This window comes from Cupressus sempervirens, chromosome 5 (genome assembly GCF_028749045.1).
Source record: "Cupressus sempervirens isolate cs-2001-9-10 chromosome 5, ASM2874904v1, whole genome shotgun sequence".
Taxonomy (NCBI): Eukaryota; Viridiplantae; Streptophyta; class Pinopsida; order Cupressales; family Cupressaceae; genus Cupressus; species Cupressus sempervirens.
Window position 1 is genome coordinate 271,251,666 of NC_143122.1, and position 18,719 is coordinate 271,270,384.

General features: G+C 36.3%; 1 protein-coding gene across 1 annotated transcript in view; it reads right to left on the reverse strand.

Annotated features, from left to right (window-relative positions):
- Window positions 1–1,335: 1,335 nt before the first annotated feature.
- The window catches only part of LOC149555612 (uncharacterized), a 63,052-nt gene continuing 45,668 nt past the window's right edge, over window positions 1,336–18,719 (reverse strand). The window contains exons 6-9 of the mRNA XM_089829730.1: window positions 2,139–2,201; window positions 1,931–2,013; window positions 1,770–1,835; window positions 1,336–1,679 (exon numbers count right to left, since the gene is read on the reverse strand). Of these exons, the coding sequence (XP_089685856.1) occupies window positions 1,637–1,679; window positions 1,770–1,835; window positions 1,931–2,013; window positions 2,139–2,201 (255 nt within the window). The 3' untranslated portion in view covers window positions 1,336–1,636. The remainder of the gene's footprint in view (window positions 1,680–1,769; window positions 1,836–1,930; window positions 2,014–2,138; window positions 2,202–18,719) is intronic.

Sequence of the window (18,719 nt, forward strand, 5' to 3'; positions counted from 1 at the left end):
ATGATGTTTAGTAATCAGTGAAGATGATGTGTTTGTGATAGCAACTCAATATCATGATAGGTAAAGCAATTCCAGGATGAAAAGGTGACTAGTGAAGCAATGATAATTTTGATGAACAAGTTAAAGAAGAATGAGTTCTTGAGTAAAAATTAGTTAACAAGGAATTAGTGACAGGTGACAAGGTTGTAGTGACTTTGGGTGAGTCACTAGTAATTCAATAATGTGGATGAACAATTGAAGGTGATAATCTGGTATCACATTTCTCAAGACAATGTATAAAGAAGATTCTAGAGGAAGCAAGTGATTAGTCAAAATGTGTTTGACCTCTAACACAAAATTTTATGAAATGTTGTGATCGTGTAAGAAGGATATTTTAATTTCGTATCAGTAACACATTTAAGGTTTGGTTAAGGTAGTTGACTTGGAAAAACAAGTATATACAATAGAAGAATGAACAACTTGTGTTTTTTATTATGGTTGAGCAAGTGTAGTTTTGAGTTATTGATTGTGGTTGTGCAAGTGTGTTGAAGAAGTGCAAGGTGTGATCCAGCTAGGAAGAAGTAAGGAGTGTTTAGAAATGAGTTTGAGCTTTAGTGGATTTGATCAGACAAAGGTAGTATTCTTACATAGATCATTCTATGTTGTTCCCTAACAATTAGGATAGTGAAATCCCTTAATCGAGTGGATTCTAGCAGGTCCTTTGTTGTAAATCCTTTAACAGTGTGACACTTCAACTAAAGTTTAAAGTCCTTTAACAAAACAACCCCTAACATGGTAAAGCTCCTAACAGGGCTAGTGGAAGTCCCCTAACAAGGTGGTGCCTAAAAATGTCTTTGTAACTCCTAATAGGGTTAAGCTCCCAATATGGTGTACTTCAAAAGAGCACACAATTTGTGGGTACTAATCCCTATTACAATTTTGATCCAAGTTGGGTTCTTGCGATACCAGAATCTTTGTATCAACTTTGTGGATATCTTTGTTTAATGAATACTTTTTATGTGGTGTTATTAAGATTTTTGATCCCTTAATACTAACATGAGGTATTTGGAAGTATCAACATTGTACAATGTTCTACCCAATTTATTAACAATTATCTCCTCTCAAAAAACATTTTCAATCTTTCCTCTTTCCTTCTTAAAGTATTTGATAGATATTAAGATAGTGGTGTCTTTTGTAAAAGTAAAGGACTATTTGAATTAGTGAAATAATATGTTCAATTCCTTGGATATTGTGAACTCAAACAAATAAAACTTGTAAATCGGAATATCTAAATCCAATGTTATCCATAAGAACTTATCTAAATAAAAATTTGATTGTGAAATATTGATACCCATATATCAAAATCCATTTTTCCTATAAACATAGAAATCAATTCTCTTGCATATTGTGACATTTTTATATAATTTACAACCAAAAAAGGCCCTAGAAATTTCAACCAATTTACAATACAACATAGCAACATTAAATGTGACCAAAAAAATTACTCCTCAATGTTCATTACTCTAGTAATTGAGCCCCAACTCATGTTTCTCAACAAAATAAAAGAATTACTTCCCAACGTCTAGCTTTGTGAATCGGCTAATATACCAATTTTTTATTACAATTAACCAAGAACTAATCCAACCTCCAACAAAGACTATGCCGTGCTACTGGGGTGCCACTTGATGCTGCATCCAATACTTAAAACCCAACAAAATAAAATATGCTTAGATGGACTTGTGATATAAATCATGACTTTGATTTTCAAATTGCAAGCTTTAAGTATATACCTTGGTTTTTGTGGAATACTTATGGGTCGACCACTTAGCACACAATCCAAAGCTATTCTTATATCTCTACAAAATAATACATTGAAAAAATCAGTAGCATATGAAATTTCATACAAATACCTATTTTGAGGATATTGATCATAAGAGTTAAGAGCCCATACCGTCCTGTAATGGGTCTATTGTTATTAGGTCGAGAATCATCAAATTGTCCATGATAAGCAAGCTCAAATGGTCTTCTTCCATCCTGTTCAACCAAGTCACCAGCATTTTATATTTATTATTGAATGAAATAAAGGCTTCCGTAACATTCAATACATAAGCTCTTGGATACATGAACTATTTTAAGTCTACAGTAATTCTACTTAATACCTTCTTGAATATGAAAAAGTCTGGTGTGCAAGCAGCTCCAAAAGCCCGTGCAACTTCTTGCGTCTAAACAATACAGTACAGAAAATATGTTAATTATCATTAAAACAATCTCCACCATCAAAAGTTAAAAAAGGGGAAAAAAGTGCCCTGTTATTTTTTCCATTGATATGTGAATAATATGTTTGAAAATTATGTATCATTAAAAACTTAAGTTTACTCGAAGATAACAACTGGATAGTTTCACTAGCTGCTCCAACGTACTTTTCCCTAATCATTGGTGTGTTTATTTATTTCAATTTATGACTTTTGACACAACCTACACAAAGTTGGCATACATGATATTCTACATTTAAAACCTTCAATTTCTTTTGCTTTGGGAGACGTGTACATCTTATATTTGAGCCCCAATACTTCGGCAAGAGTTTAAGAAAAAGAAAGGAAATAACAGGCTTCTTAAAAAAATTGGAACATTTTTTTCTAGCATTTCTCTATTAAGTTTCTTAGCTAGCTAAATCTTTAATTTATAATGTTGATTTTCTGGAATAGATTGTGTAGAGATTTTTCATCAACGTTTCGAATCACACTACGTGATCCATCATCAGGAAGAGAGAGCAAGAGATGTCAAATTATGTAAGAAGCAGATTTGGCATAGGGTCATAATTTAAGGAGACCAAGAAGAGAGGGACTGCACACACCCCAACGCAAGTCAAAAGAAGTCAAAATAAAAGATAAAAACACACAAAAACAAGCATGGGGGAGACAAAACCACCCCAGACATAAAGAGAAAGCACCACGAGAGACCATTATAAATGATTTGAAGCTAAACATGTACGCTTCAAATCATTTATAATGGTCTCTCGTGGTGCTTTCTCTTTATGTCTGGGGTGGTTTTGTCTCCCCCATGCTTGTTTTTGTGTGTTTTTATCTTTTATTTTGACTTCTTTTGACTTGCGTTGGGGTGTGTGCAGTCCCTCTCTTCTTGGTCTCCTTAAATTATGACCCATGCCAAATCTGCTTCTTACATAATTTGACATCTCTTGCTCTCTCTTCCTGATGATGGATCACGTAGTGTGATTCGAAACGTTGATGAAAAATCTCTACACAATCTATTCCAGAAAATCAACATTATAAATCATGGATTGTGGAAATCTGATTGCATTAATAAATCTTTAATTGTCGAACTTCTTAGCATTCTTGTATTACATCTTTTCTAATCTTGAGCCCCACTTTTTTTAATGCATTCATAGACATTTATATAGTTTCTTTCTAAATAGAATAGAGGGGACTAGTTTTTCTTTTTATTCTCAGTGTCTTTGAACAAGTAGTGTTTATGGGAGATTTTATGTGGTCAAGATTTGACACTCTTTATTGAAAGAATCATTTTTATTAACAGAAATTAACTTTTTAACAAATATATGACAATAGATACAATGCTGTCTGGCATAACAGCATTATTGCTAATATAGCAAATGACTGTCCCAGTTGACAGCAGTATAGAAACAACAGTAAATGAATGGTGAAGCTGTTTCCAAACCTCCTTCACGATACTGGGTGATTCCTTCGAAGTATCAGCAATCATAAATATCGAAAGATGTAGCAATGCTGCAACAAAGGTGCTTGTATTCCGGGATGAAAGAACCATAACACATATCAGTTCAACAAGAGTCTTCTGGAGAGACATAGCAGCCTCCTTCAACGAACATGAGTTACCTGATGACAGCTTGAGTTTCCTGCACTTTATACTTTTCTTCAAGCACATAGAGCTCATAGTGTAGATCTTCAAGTGACTTTCTAAGCCCGACATTGGTCTGGAGAGTAGCTTTTAGAGTAAGGAGCAGAGGAGAGAAATCTGAAGCAATCATCAAGAACTCAGCCTGAGAAGGGTAGAAAGTGTGTGAAAAGACAGCCCTACACCTGATTCGCCAAATATTTTTAAGGATAAATGTGCCTTAAGGATTGCATGATATTACTAGTGGCCGATGAAAGACCAAGCGAGGCATTTTTCCAGGACCAAGCTTGAAGGAATAAAGCCAGAAAAGTGGAAAAGAGGAACCGTTGGGCATGAGGGCGGAACCAAATTATATACTTGATAGTCTCTCTTTTAAGGCAGAAGGGGCAGCTTGGAGGAGGACTGATAAATAAGAGTCTGTCACCAATTTGAATTTTGACATGGAGAATTTCCCATACTAGCAACTGAGCTTGAGCATCAGTTTTAGACTTCCAGATGAGTGCACTTAACTTATTCCATGATGATCTTCTGAGTTTATAATGCCACTTGATGTTGAGTTAGTGGGAAAGCTGAATGGAAGGAAGCAGCTATTTATACATAGATCTGAGTGGGAAACTCTCAAAAGTAGGATTACTGGGCCATCTCCTGTCCTTAAGAAAATTATCATGACAAAGAGTGAACATAAGGCACCACAACTCAGGTCTCACATGTTGTAGGATTTTAAGGATTGGCCTTTTATAAACTAAGGACAGGTTGAAGTGTGATTTGATTTGATCCCATGATTTCCAGTCAAACCTCAAGGGGTCCCATAAGTCACGAAACACAGATATAGTTTAAACAGGTGGCTTCCCTTGAGATATTTTAAGTTAGCGAAAGGGCGATTTTTTTCCTAGACCAGCTGATTCCACCAAATGGAGGACAAAGCAAAACTCAAACCATGACTTAAGGTCTAAGCATACCAACTTTATTTCCTTGAAGTAATCTGCTAGGCTCTCCAAATTGAATTAAAGGAAGCTGAACCATGGGTTCTAAAATTTGGGAGCCAAAAGGAATTTATCTTTCCAACTAACCAAATTCCATGATTGCTCGACAGTTTTTGTTTGAATACGGTGTTCAACTAAATGTTTTCAAGGTGCATCTCCATCTAAGGCTCCCATAATCCATTTTGTGTTGAGACAAATGCCTTGCGTGTATGAATCAATAATTCCCAAACCTCCTTTGTCCCTTGGCTGGATGCAATGCATCTAGGAAGTTATTGGCAAACCTTTGGTGTTTCCCCATTTATTCCTAAGAAACCTTCTAATAAGGTGAGTCAACTGAATGTAATAGGTTTTAGAGGGCAGCCAACAAGATGAAATGTAAACATGACTGGCTAACAAGATCTTGTTAGTGACTTGGATTCTACCAGCCATGGAGAGGAACTTATTGGTCCAATTTAGAAATTTGATTTTTTATTTTATGCATGAACCAAGACCACATCTCTTTAAGTGAAACCCCAATGCCAAAGGGAATGGCAAGATATCTAGTGATGGTGCCACGTTTAACCTCATGCCATTGACTAGGAGTCCAAGGTGGGTGAGGGTTTGGGCGGGTTGTAACATACGAATTTTCCTAACCAATTTAAAACAGTATTTAATTATCAACTAATCCCATTCACATGACAATGATTTCCAATTAACTAATTAAAACTAGAAAGAAGTAACTTCTACCTAATCTAATTGCATTTTAAATTCAACGAATGTAAAGGAAATAAATAATTGATTACTTTGATATTATTTAAATCAATCTAACATGTTCAACTGAAAAATAAAGTAGCAACTACCATTTTAAACTTCTAACATATTCATGCATTTATTCTACACTATCTATTTATGCTTCCATGATTCCAAAAGTAAAAGTGCAAAAGAATATATAGACATGATGGAGAATTCCCTTTGTCTTGTTGTTCAAGCCTCGGCATTGGTGAGAGGAGAAGCATTGACATAGGCTTAACCTCCCAACTGCGGATCATACTTATCCCCACACATCCTAACTTAATAGATTGGTCCTCCCTAACTCAGGATCGGGCTTGGGATGTTCTTAAGTCCAACCATCCGAGTTATCTGGTGGTTTGAGTGCGCCATCAGCATCTGGACAAACAAAAAGATCTCATAATCGGCACATCTTCCTATATCTACCCTGGCCAAGGATTTCAAGTTGGGTTCATAAACCCGATCTCCACCACTCGACTTGACATCATATTTCATTATCAGGACATGCATGAGCTATTATGTAATTTTTCCATTATTTGGTTAACTGATTTCATTTTTTATTCTTCCAAGTTATCTTCACCTCTTCACCATTCATGGCTCCTGGCCGGTGAATCCTAGGTGCTCGAGAAATTATATCCATTTCCTCTTATTTACACCTCTTCACCTTTAATGGCATCCTTGCCGGTGAATTTCCTCGGTGTTTGATCATTATGACATCATTTATTCTTCTATTAAATGCATGGAAGAAAATATAATATTATGGATATTATGGACAGGATCTTGACTCATGAACTTTGTTATAGTTTTTCCATCCTCCATATAACAAAACCGAGACAATCTCATGATTCTTTGATAGTAAAACAAGGGACATGATATCAGTTCCTTATGATGGTTTCGTCTAAAGAAACTATGTTTTAACATATTGTATTCAGACCACTATTCAATTCCGACTGCAGTAATATCATCATTACGGAAGAGGCGCAATAACTTATCACAAACTTGATGTAACAATGCGGATAGAAAGGAAGATAGAGCAGACAGTCTACGTTATGGACTTAGCATAACTCACGTGACCTAAAGCAAGTTCTTCCTTCCTCCCGCGGCCGGAAAGGATGAACTTCCTCATTTCCTTTGCTCGGTACTTCTTGTCGGATGTATGAGAGAAAAGATAGAAAGAACCTAGAACGGAATGGTAAGATTTGTACCTAAGATCATTCTGATATTTAACCGGCTAACTGAGCAACAAACGGATGTAAGGGTGAAAGCAATGCAGTACCAAGAAGAGTTATGGGATTGCCGATAGGAAAAAGTTATCTCAAATACGATCAACAAGATTCTATTAAATGGTTGGCTTGGCTCTTCAACTACCTTCAGTTATCAAGAAGGCCACTCAAATGCCTCACAAATCAAATTTTTAAGAGAAAGAAATAAAGAGGGAAAGAATAAGAAGTTGAAGAGTTTTTAATATTTATTTTATTATTATTATGCATTCTTATAAACGTTCATGTGTACGTATTGGTGAATTGACATCATTAGATTATAAACTTATAATTTATTGGTGTCACTTCATTTTTATATACATGTGTTCGTATTTTGAGGGTGTAAAATAATGATTAAATAAGAAATTCCAATAATAAATCTTCAAAGGTATGAATTTTATATTTTTAATTTAGATTGTTTAAGTTTTTATTATATTGGTTTTCTAATAGCTCATGCAGTCCCATAATGCAACATGTTGTCAAGTCTTCGTATCCTTTCCAAGGGAATCTTAGGTCATACCTGTTGATCCTAATGACTGGACCAATTGACCATCCCCTTCTAATGATCCCATTTAGCGACGCTTCCCCTCTCTTCAGTCTTCTTCCTGCAATCAGCCAAGCAAAACATTCTCACCAAGACATCAATTCAAAGATATATTAATCGTTAATTCCAATCAAATAATTGTTGATCATCTAATGACAGTTATAGATTTCATCAATGTCTATAATAACTAACCCATTTCACATGATCATGAATGAAATAACTCATTATCAGTTGGTACAATGTATATAATTAACTAACTCACTTCACGATCAAGAAAGAAATAAATCACAATCAGGAAAGAAATAAATTGATACAATGTCTATCATTAACTAACTTGTTTCACTTTCACATGATTAGGAAAGAATAATTCGTTAAACCAACGGCTATGATCAATTTAAAACTTAGGCCAAAATTTGGGATGCAACACGGATCATGATGAATTCAATTTTATGCATGGCTAGCTTGGACCTTGAAATAGTGCAGAAAAGATCCAAAACATTAGTCACTTCCTCTACCAAATTTTGTCTGAACGACATACTATCATCTGCAAAATGAGAATTAAGTGTTGTTGCATTGTGAGGCAATGAAATGCCATTAATAATTTTATTGTAAAGAGTGTGATGAAGAAAATATCCAAAAGCATCAGCTGCAAGAGCATAAAGAAAGGGTGGAAGGGGAGAGACTTTTCCGATGGACTTTTGCAAGGGAGATGGTAGAGAGCATACCATTGACAATAGCAGAAGCATCATGGAATAGCATATTGATTTGTTTACATATTTTAGGTCCAAATCCTAGCCATTTAAGCATATTAAGGATGAAAGGCCAGCGTGTGTGATCATAGGCTTTATCAAAATCAATCTTAATTATAAGAGTGTCCTAAGCAGTTTGTTGGGGCCATTCAGCAGTTTCCCAGGCAAGGACCAAATCGTCAAGGATATAAATCTTCCTCACAAGAAGCTTGTTTTCTCTGGTAGAACAATCTTTTCAAATATATATTTAATTCTTCATGCAAGACCTAAGTTACCAAATTCGTTCAGAAACCTGGGAATTCAACATCCGATTCACTCAAATTCTATGCGAATTCATCTGATGTCGTTGAAATTCCCTGTGAATTTGCTTTTTCGAACCCTGGGCAAATGCATTGGAATCTGGGGCAAATGTCTCTGACGTCGACGGAACCCAGGATGAATGCGTAGCGAATGTGGATGAATTTATGAGCCACGTCATCTTTTTGACCTTTGACATTATGAAACATTGAAACATAAAACCTAAAATCACGTATAAGACAATGTTTTGCTTTCACATTTATGGTTTTTCTTTTTAGTGTGGTAGACGGCGGCAATTTTTTGTTCACAGCACACGCATAGCATTTTGTAGACATGGCAGTTTGTGTTTCACGCATAACTATTCCCATATACGCAGCAGCAGTTTGTGTTTCACAATTTCTACGCATAGCAATTTGTGTTTCATGCAGTTTGTGTTTCACGCGGCAGTCGTATAGTGGTCTCACATCTTCAGCAGTGGGCCGTAATGTAGTGAGATATCGTTCTCCATCATCAGGCAAGTGTTCCCCAATTCGTAGGAAGTATAAATGAATAAAAGGGAAGTTGATTGACTAGAAGATGCTGAAGAATAGGTGACACGAGTTCCTACAGCAATAGTGAACTTTTTGGCATACATCAGGGGTACGATCTGTATCTATCCGCATTCTTATCTCAGCATATTTGCATATATCTGATGTTATGTTAAACTATATTGCATTCTTCCGAACTATAGTTCAAGAGCTATTAATTCTAAATCTGGATATAGTCCATTAATTGAAGTCTAATATTATTTCTTCTAATTCTGAATTGTGGAATCATCACTATTAATGCTATAGTAAACATTCTTGGTATTAGATTAAGATTCAATAAAAGATCTTGTTATTGCATTGTGTTTGTTTGAAGACTTTGGTTACACTGTAAGTGTTTGACAAAATTCCACCAGCCTGATATTCGATTATTGTTTCATTTCCAACAGAGATTATTACATCTTCTCATTGTTGTAACTTGTTTTATTTATTTGTAGATTCTATCATGGCTGCAAGTGCATTTGTAGCCAATAACCCCGAGTTCAAAGTCGACAGATGTTCCCCACTTTGGAAACGTGTTCAGATGATTCGACCATTGGCGGGTGGAGGAGGTTATGTGTGGATTTGTAGCCACTGCAAGGAGGAATTTAGCAGCTCTTACAATAGAGTAAAAGCACACTTGTGCTTTATTCCTCAAAAAGGCATGAAATTTTGCACTGGGAAGCTAAGAGTAAATGGAGTGCTACCTGAAACCTTTCTTCCAAATCACATCGTAAATAAATATATTCAAGAGCAGAAGCGAGCAGAGGAAGCTGCTGGGAGGGCAAATGCTTCACATCTGTTGGAAAGTGGTAGGCCTCTAAAGAGAGGAAAAACATCATCTATATCTTCAACTACCACTCCTAATGAGCCACCTGTAGAAGGCTGTTAGGATTAAACTATGGACAGAAATAACAATTACATGCAAATATAATCAATAACAGAAAATAATAGATCACACAGAAAAGAACACAAGGCACCAAAATTTAATGTGGTTCACCCAATCCCTGGGCTACGTCCACCAAATAGCAAGTCTAATATTTTTATGATCCAGTGATTACAACCTGATTACAATCCTTAATCCCTTACAGCTCAATACCGCCGCAAGAACCAATTTCGCATCACACCTTATGAAACAATCCCTAACCCTAAGCCCTTTTATACAAGTATTTTAACTGCTTTAGGGTTATAATTAATAATTACATGTCGGCCCAAAATCCTAATAAAATAGAGCTCAAAAAATTTATGAAGTATGTACAGCACTTTCCTGATCAGTCACCACAATCTAACAATCTCCCACTTGGGGACTAATCAGGCTCCACACTAAATAACAATCTCCCACTTGGAGACTAATCTTGTAGCAATACCGCTACCACTTGGGGCTACCACTGGATCAAACCACCCTGGACTCTACTGTTCTTTTATTCATATTCAGTCTAGAAGACCAACTGAAGCTGAAGAGGAGTTCAGCTTCTCCCTTGTTACTACCTTTGTCAACATATCTGTTGGATTGTCATTGTTATGTATCTTCTCCAACTTTAACTGTCCATCCTCCAAAACTGACCGAATTAAATGGTACCGCAAATCCCTATGGCTGAGCCATACATATCTCTTCATCCAAATCACCATGAAGGAAGGCTGTTTTAACATCCAACTGCTCTAAATACAAATCTTCAGTAGCCACTAGACTTAAAACAGTACGAATAGAAGTCATTTTAACAACAGGAGAAAATATCTCATCAAAATCAATTCCCTTTTTCTGTGCAAATCCTTTTACAACTAACTTGGCTTTAAATCTTTTCTTACCTCCATCATCTTCTTTTAACCTATAAACCCACTTATTCTATAAAGCCTTTTTACCTGCAGGCAATTTGCAAAAATCTCACGTCTTATTCTTCAGCAAAGAATCCATTTCATCTTTCATTGCAGACTCCCACTGAATCTTAGTATCTACCTGTATAGCTTCATCATAACTTTCAAGTTCACCAGCATCAGTAAGTAAAATAAAATACAAAGAGGGAGAAAATCTTTGTGGAGGTCTAATTTGCTTTGTTGACCATCTAACATTCACTAGTGTGTGTGATATTGTTGTTGCGGTTGTTGCACATCATGAAGAATGGCTGGAACATCAACTTTTGGAGTATCATCCAACACTACATAATCATCTTCTTTCTTCTCATGTTGTTGCAACAGATCTTTGTACAACACTTTCTCATTGAATATAACATCCCTGCTTCTTACAATTTTATGATTTTCAAAATCCCAAAGCCTATAACCAAATTCATTAATGTCATATCCAACAAATAAACATTTCTTTGACTTAGTTTTTAGCTTGATTCTATTTTCAAAATCTATGTGAGCAAATGCTTCACAACCGAAAGTTTTGCATAGTAACACGGGGACGCGTCCCCCCCCCTTTTTGCCCGACGTCTCGGAGACTTCAACGCACCGGAGACTTGGGGACTCCGTCTCCCCGTCCCCAGCAGTGCCACTAGATTCCACCACCTCCACCGAGGATGGGGGACATCCTGCTATTCACTATTTGCAAATTCAACTATTTATGTTTAATGTTCGATGTTCCAATTCAATGCAATGTTTCAAGTATTCACTCTTTTACATCTTTACATCCTATATTGCAATACATATTTTCATAACTAACATTTTTAAATACCATATGCATAGATATATACACCCCTCTTGTCCCCTGCCGCTATCCCCCCACCGTCCCCCCGCCGTCCCCAAATTAAGGCCCCTCTGTCCCCCCGTCCCGGAAACTTGTCCCCCCGTTTCGCCGTCCCCCCGTCCCTCAAGGTGGTGTAACTATGAAGTTTTGAGAAAAGAATAACTCACCTTCTTACCAGTCCATGCCTCCTCTAGAATACCACAGCCCAAAGGAGTAGAAGGACCTCTATTAATCAAATATATAGCAATATTGACAACCTTCGCCCACATGTGTAAGGGCAACCCAGCATGCAACCTCATGCTTCTTGCACGTTCCATTATAGTCTCGTTCATGCGTTCAGCCATTCCATTTTCCTGTGGAGTCCTTGGAACAGTTTTTTGTCTACGAATACCATTAGTGGAGCAATAATTTTCAAATTCATGACTACAATACTCACCACCATTATCAGATTTGAGACATTTTAATTGTTTACCAGTCTCATTCTCAACTAAACATTTCCATTTCTTAAAAGTTTGAAATACATCAGATTTCTGTCTAAGGAAATAAACCCATACTTTTCTAGTTGCATCATCAATAAATGTAACATAGTAATGAGAGCTACCAAGGGAAGATACCTGAGCCGGTCCCCATACATCGGTATGCACAAGCTCTAATTTCTCCCTTTTATTTTCCTTCCCAATCTTTGCAAAACTCACTCTTTTTTATTTTCCATACACAACTTTCACAAAAATCCATATTGACACATTTCAGACCTAGTAAAACTTTTTTTGAATGAAGTATTTTCATACTTTTCTCACTCATGTGCCCAAGTTTGTTGTGCCATAATGCTGTATTAGAATCTACAGCAGCTATTTGTTCTCCCTGCTCAACTGTAGCAATTGTTCCTGAACATTCATTTTTCTCTGAAACAATTAAAGTAGAAGGAACAATATGACCTATACAAAAATATAAGATGTCTACTTTCACACCTTTTGCTACTGCAAGGGAACCTTTTGAAACCTTCCAATTTTTATCATTAAAAGTTACTACACAACCCTCATCACCGAGTTGCCCTGCTGAAATTAAATTCCTACTCAGCCTTGGAACATGTCTTACCTCATGTAGTAGCCAATAATTGTCATTCTGCAACTTAATCGTAATTTTTCCCTTTCCAACAATCTGACAGGGTTCATTATCCCTCAAAATAAACAAGCCCAAAATCCCCTTAGACATAATCAATAAAATAACCTCTATGAGGTGTAGCATGTACTGAAGCACCAGAATCTAAAACCCATGAATCATCAACACTTTCTAAAGATAGAAACAAAGCATCCTCTTCGGATTTGTTACTTACCACATTTGCCTCCTTGTCTCCATCTGATTTATCTCCTTCATTTTTCTTTCGATTCTTGCAATCTTTCTTTTTGTGCCCTAGTTTCCCACAATACCAGCTATAATTCGGTCCTCTCGATTGAGACCTCCTCCCCTTTGACTTTCCTCTTGATTTCCCACAATTTCTAGAATTAGTTCCTCTCTCAGTCGTTCTACCCCTGCTTTGTGCATTCAAAGCACTTCCTGATGTAGACCCACCTGAGGTTTTCCTACGAGTTTCCTCACTCAAAATAACACCGATCACATCATCATATTTTAGGGTACTAGATCTAGAAACATAATTACTCTTAGCCATTACCAAGCCATTCCAACTTTGAGGGAAAGAACACAAAATCAAGAGAGCCCTAATTTCTTCTTCAAAATTGATAACCACAAAAGATAATTGACTAGTAATAATATTAAACTCATTTAAACGATCTGTAACAGATCCACCTTCTGCCATTTTCATATTAAATAAACGCTTCATGAGAAATACCTTGTTTGAAGCGTAGGGCTTTTCATACAATGTCACTAGGGCTTTCATCAATTCTTTTGTCGTCTTTGCTTTTATAATATTAAATGCCACCGATGGTGCCAAGCATAATCGAATGCTTCCAAGTGCCTTTATGTCCAAAAGATCCCATTCATCATTTGACATAGATCCCTGATTCTTGGCTTTGCCTTCCAACGGCTTCCATAAATCCTTCTGATACAAATAATCTTCCATTTGCATCTTCCATAACTGGAAGTTCTGCCCATTAAACCTATCAACCCTCAACTTACCCTCATCTGCCATTGCTCCCACTCAACCATGAGACTCCCACTCAACCGTGAAACTTTCTTGCAAAGGATAACTGAAAAAAAACTAGGCTCTGATACCACTTGTTAGGATTAAACCATGGTCAAAAATAAAAATTACATGCAAATATAACCAATAACAGAAAATAATAGATCACACAGAAAAAAACACAAGGCACCAAGATTTAACGTGGTTCACCCAATCCCTGAGCTACGTCCACCAAAGAGCAAGTCCAATATTTTTATGATCTAGTGATTACAACCTAATTACAATCTGTAATCCCTTGTAGCTCAATACCGCTGCAAGAACCAATTTCGCATCACACCTTATGAAACAATCCCTAACCCTAAGCCCTTTTATACAAGTATTTTAACCGCTTTAGGGTTATAATTAATAATTACATGTCGGCCCAAAAACCTGATAAAATAGAGCCCCAAAATTTTTTCTCGAGCCGATGCCTTGAACCCCAAAGAATTTATGAAGTGTGTACAGTATTTTCCTGATCAGTCACCACAATCTAACAAGGGCCATCCATTCTTGCATCCTCAACAACAGATTGTAAGTAATACAGTGGTAGGACCCTTGGAATCATCCTTCCAAAATGAAGCTAGAGACATTGCTGATCAAGCCATAGCCAGATGTGTTTATGCAAATGGATTGTCATTTAATGTTGTTCGCTCACCGTATTGGCAATACATGGTGAGGGCAATTAATGTGGCTCCAAGCGAGTTCAAGGGCCTTAGGTATGAGAAGGTACGCACCACTTTATTGGATGATGAGGTGGCCCATGTAGAGAATGCCATGTTGCCCATCAAGGATGCATGGGTCGAAACGGGATTGACAATAGTATCAGATGGATGGAAAGATGCAAGTAGCCGTCCTTTGGTGAATGTTCTTGCAATGTCTACAAGACGTGCAATGTCTCTAAAAGCAGTGGATTGTGAAGGAGAGGTAAAGGATGGTCCTTTCATTGCAAACATTCTCATCCAAGCGATCGAGCAAGTTGGCCCTCAGAATGTTGTTCAAGTAATAACCGACAATGCAAAGAATTGTAGGGCTTCCAGCTTATAAGTTGAGGAGCAGTATGAACACATTTTTTGGACACCTTGTGCGATGCACTCACTCAACCTAATGCTGAAAAAAATTGGCACTAAGGTTGAGTGGATAAAAAAAATGTATGGAGAGGCACAAGAGATCCAAATGTTTGTCACAAACCACCATATGATGCAAGCCATATTCAGACAATTCTTGAAATTGGAGCTCTTGAAGGTAAGTTGAATTGTTTAAAATTTAAACATATTTTAGAAATCTAACCACTTTAGTAAGTTTTCTATGTTTTCAAATTTTTAATCTATTAATGTTTTGATTTTAAAATAGGTTGCTGAGACCCGCTTTGCCTCCAACACCATTGTTTTGAGGCGCCTTATCAAAGTTAAAAATGCATTGACTAGAATGGTAACTAGTGCTAATTGGACTGTATGGAGGCAATCTAATAGTGATAAAGCAACTACCATAAGGGGATTGATACTAAATGAATCTTGGTGGGATCGTGCTGAGTACCTTCTAAAGATCACCGAGCCTATATTGAGCATGATCCGACACACTAACATGGATAGGCCTTGCTTGGGTGAGGTATATGATGGTATTGATTCCATGATTGAGGACATTAGAAATGTCATAAATGAGAAAAAGCAAGATCCTGATGAAAAGTTCTTCAAGGAGCTACAATTAATCACGACAGAGAGATGGAACAAAATGACTACCCCTTTGCATCTACTTGCCTTTGCATTGAGCCCCAGGTTCTATAGCCAATCAGTCCTCAAGGGGAGTACCACTAGAATTCCCCCATACAGAGATCCTGAAGTTGCTCAAGGGTACAAGGCAGCCCTTCGAAGACTCTTTCCTGAGCACCTACAACATGCAATGAGGTCTGAATTTATGAGTTTTGCGAGCATCGATGATTGTGGTATTGAGGCTCTTGAAGACAAGAACAATGCTGATGCTCATAAATGGTGGTACTTCCATGGTCAAAACTACCAACACTTGCAGTCCATTGCCATCAAAATTTTATCATAGGTTAGTTTTTTAATATTAAACATTCTAATTACTAATTTCTTGTTGGTAAATATTCAAAACTCTAATTTCTAGTTTATAGTTGGTAAATTTGCAAATCTTGATAGTTGCTATTTCATCATCATCTAAGAGGAATTGGAGCACATACTCCTTCATCCACTCGATAAAACGCAACTGACTAAACTCCAAGAAAGCAGATAACTTGGTGTTTGTGCATTCAAACTTGAGGCTCACAACTCAAAAAGAGAACACGTACAAAAAGGGGGGATGCAAAATAATGGGATGTCAAACCAGAGGCCACAGAGTTGGAAGTCTACTTTGATGCACTTGCGATTGAAGATGGTGCTCCTGAGATGCATAGTAGTGATGGAGCCGATCTTGAGGCTACAACTGAGACTATGGTTGAGACTGCTGATGCTAGTGGCACTAATTGTGCTTCTAATCAGCAATTGCCTAATGATGATGAATTCTTTGATGATTTTTGATGATACATTGATATTTGTCATTTGATCATGTACGAGTCTGTGACTGATTACTGATTACTGATTCAGTGATCAGTAATGTTGACATTGTTGTTTTAAAGACTAAAGTTTTGAACTAAAACATTCATATGGTATTATGGTGGTATATTTTGACATTTTGTCATGCCAATCGAACAAATCATTAATATATGTGGTGGTTGAATTTGCTAAATTGCTTTAGATTAGCATAGTGGTGTATGAACTAGTATACTGTAGCATATTTTTATATATATATTTTTTATTTTATTTTTTAAAAAATCTTGTACGGACAAACCCAAAATGAACCCGAACCCAGCACAAATTTTTTTTGATCGAATGTTGAACCCGAATGTCGAACCCGCATCCGAACCAGAATCTGAACCGACAACTTAGAGCAAGACCTTTTGCTATTATTTTATAAGAAGTATTAAGAAGGGCAATAGAATGCCATTCATTCATTGTGTCTTCATCTTTGCCTTCGGGAATAAGTTTAATCAGCCCTTGATTAATCCTCGCTTCTAATGATCCATTTTCAACTCCCTAAAGGTAGACATTGTAGAAATCCTCTCGAATATGAAGCCAAAAAGTTTTGTAGAATTCTTAAGGAAGACCATCAATTCCTAGACTTTTTTCTAGACCCATGCATTGAAGAGCAGCATCAATTTCCTCTATGGATAGTAGGCAATCAAGAAATATATTCTAGTCAAGATCTATTTTATTAGGAATACAAGCAGCCACACTCTCTGTTGCATCCCAATTTTTGCCCTAAAATTTTTAAGCTGTTTATAGCCATTGAACCAAATTAATTTTTTTCCATGTTCATGTGAAATCCAGTTAGTTTATTATAGCCGTTGTTATAACATGTTAGTTATAGTCGTTATTTATTCTTCATGTTCATGTGAAATTGAATCAGTTTATTATAGTCGTTGCATCGATTTGATTATCAGTTAAATCTAGTCATCGTGTTCATGTGAAATGAAATTAGTTAATTTTAGCCGTTGTACAATGAAATTTCCTAACGATCACTTGAAGGTTTTGCTTAACAAATTATGAATCTTGAACTGATGTTTTGGCAAGAATGTTGTATAAAAATGTTTAAAGGATGAAGACCGGAGAGAGAGGGGAAGCATTATGAAACGAGGTCATCGGAATGGGATGATCATATGATTCAATCATCATGAATGACAGGGTTGACCTAAAAGTCACCATGGCAAGGTTATTAGGGCTTGACAATAAATTTCTTAGTGGAAATCACATGAGCTAAAATTAAAAATTAAAAACAACATAATTATAAAATAAACAAAGTTCTTACCTTTATTAAATTTATTAAATAATAATATCACTTAATATTATTTTACTCTCTCGAATTACAATCATAAATAAATAAATAAAAAGTGGCACCATTAATTTAGAATTATTAATCCAATAATGCCACCTTGCAAATATGTATTTATAACTTAACCAAGATGATAAAATAATGTTAAATAATAAACTTTTCATCTTCTTTTTTGTTTCAATTTTTCCCTCTTTTCATATTTCATCTTTTCAAACTGAATGACAAAAGAATTCGAATGAATTCTTGTAATGGCAAGGAAGCCGTAAGGTCGGCTTGTAATTTATTTATGAGAGCTTTGTCATGTTCTGAGATACCATTCTTCCCGTCATCCGATTTCATTTCATTGCAAGTTTTTCATTGAGTTTCCTTGCTTGATACGGTGCCTACAACACTTAGAAATTATCGTTTTGCATTCCAAAATTAGTGACACAGCCATGGAAGTCTAGGAAGGAGGTGTTGGGTCAATCATAGCAAAAACAACTGCAGAACAAGTGTGTGTCACATAAGATGTTGTTTCTCAAATTCTTCTTTTCCCTTATACCTTGCACACCTATCTATTTTTAAATCTTTCCATGCAAAGTGCAGAGTCGGCTTTTCACTCTTTCATGCTATGTAATGAATCGACTTTATTAAAATCTTTCATTTCTTTGCAAGTTTTTCATCGAGTTTCCTTGCTTGATACGGTGCCTATAGCACTCAGAAATTATCGTTTTGCATTCCAAAATCAGTGACACAGCCGTGGAAGTCTAGGAAGCAAGCATTGGGTCAGTCACAGCAAAAACAACTGCAGAACAAGTGTGTGTCACGTAAGATGGTGTTTCTCAAATTCTTCTTTTCCCTTATACCTTGCACAATTGAGTCTATTTTTAAATCTTTCCATGCAAAGTGCAGAGTCGGCTTTTTACTCTTTCATGCTATGTAATGAATTGACTTTATTAAAATCTTTCC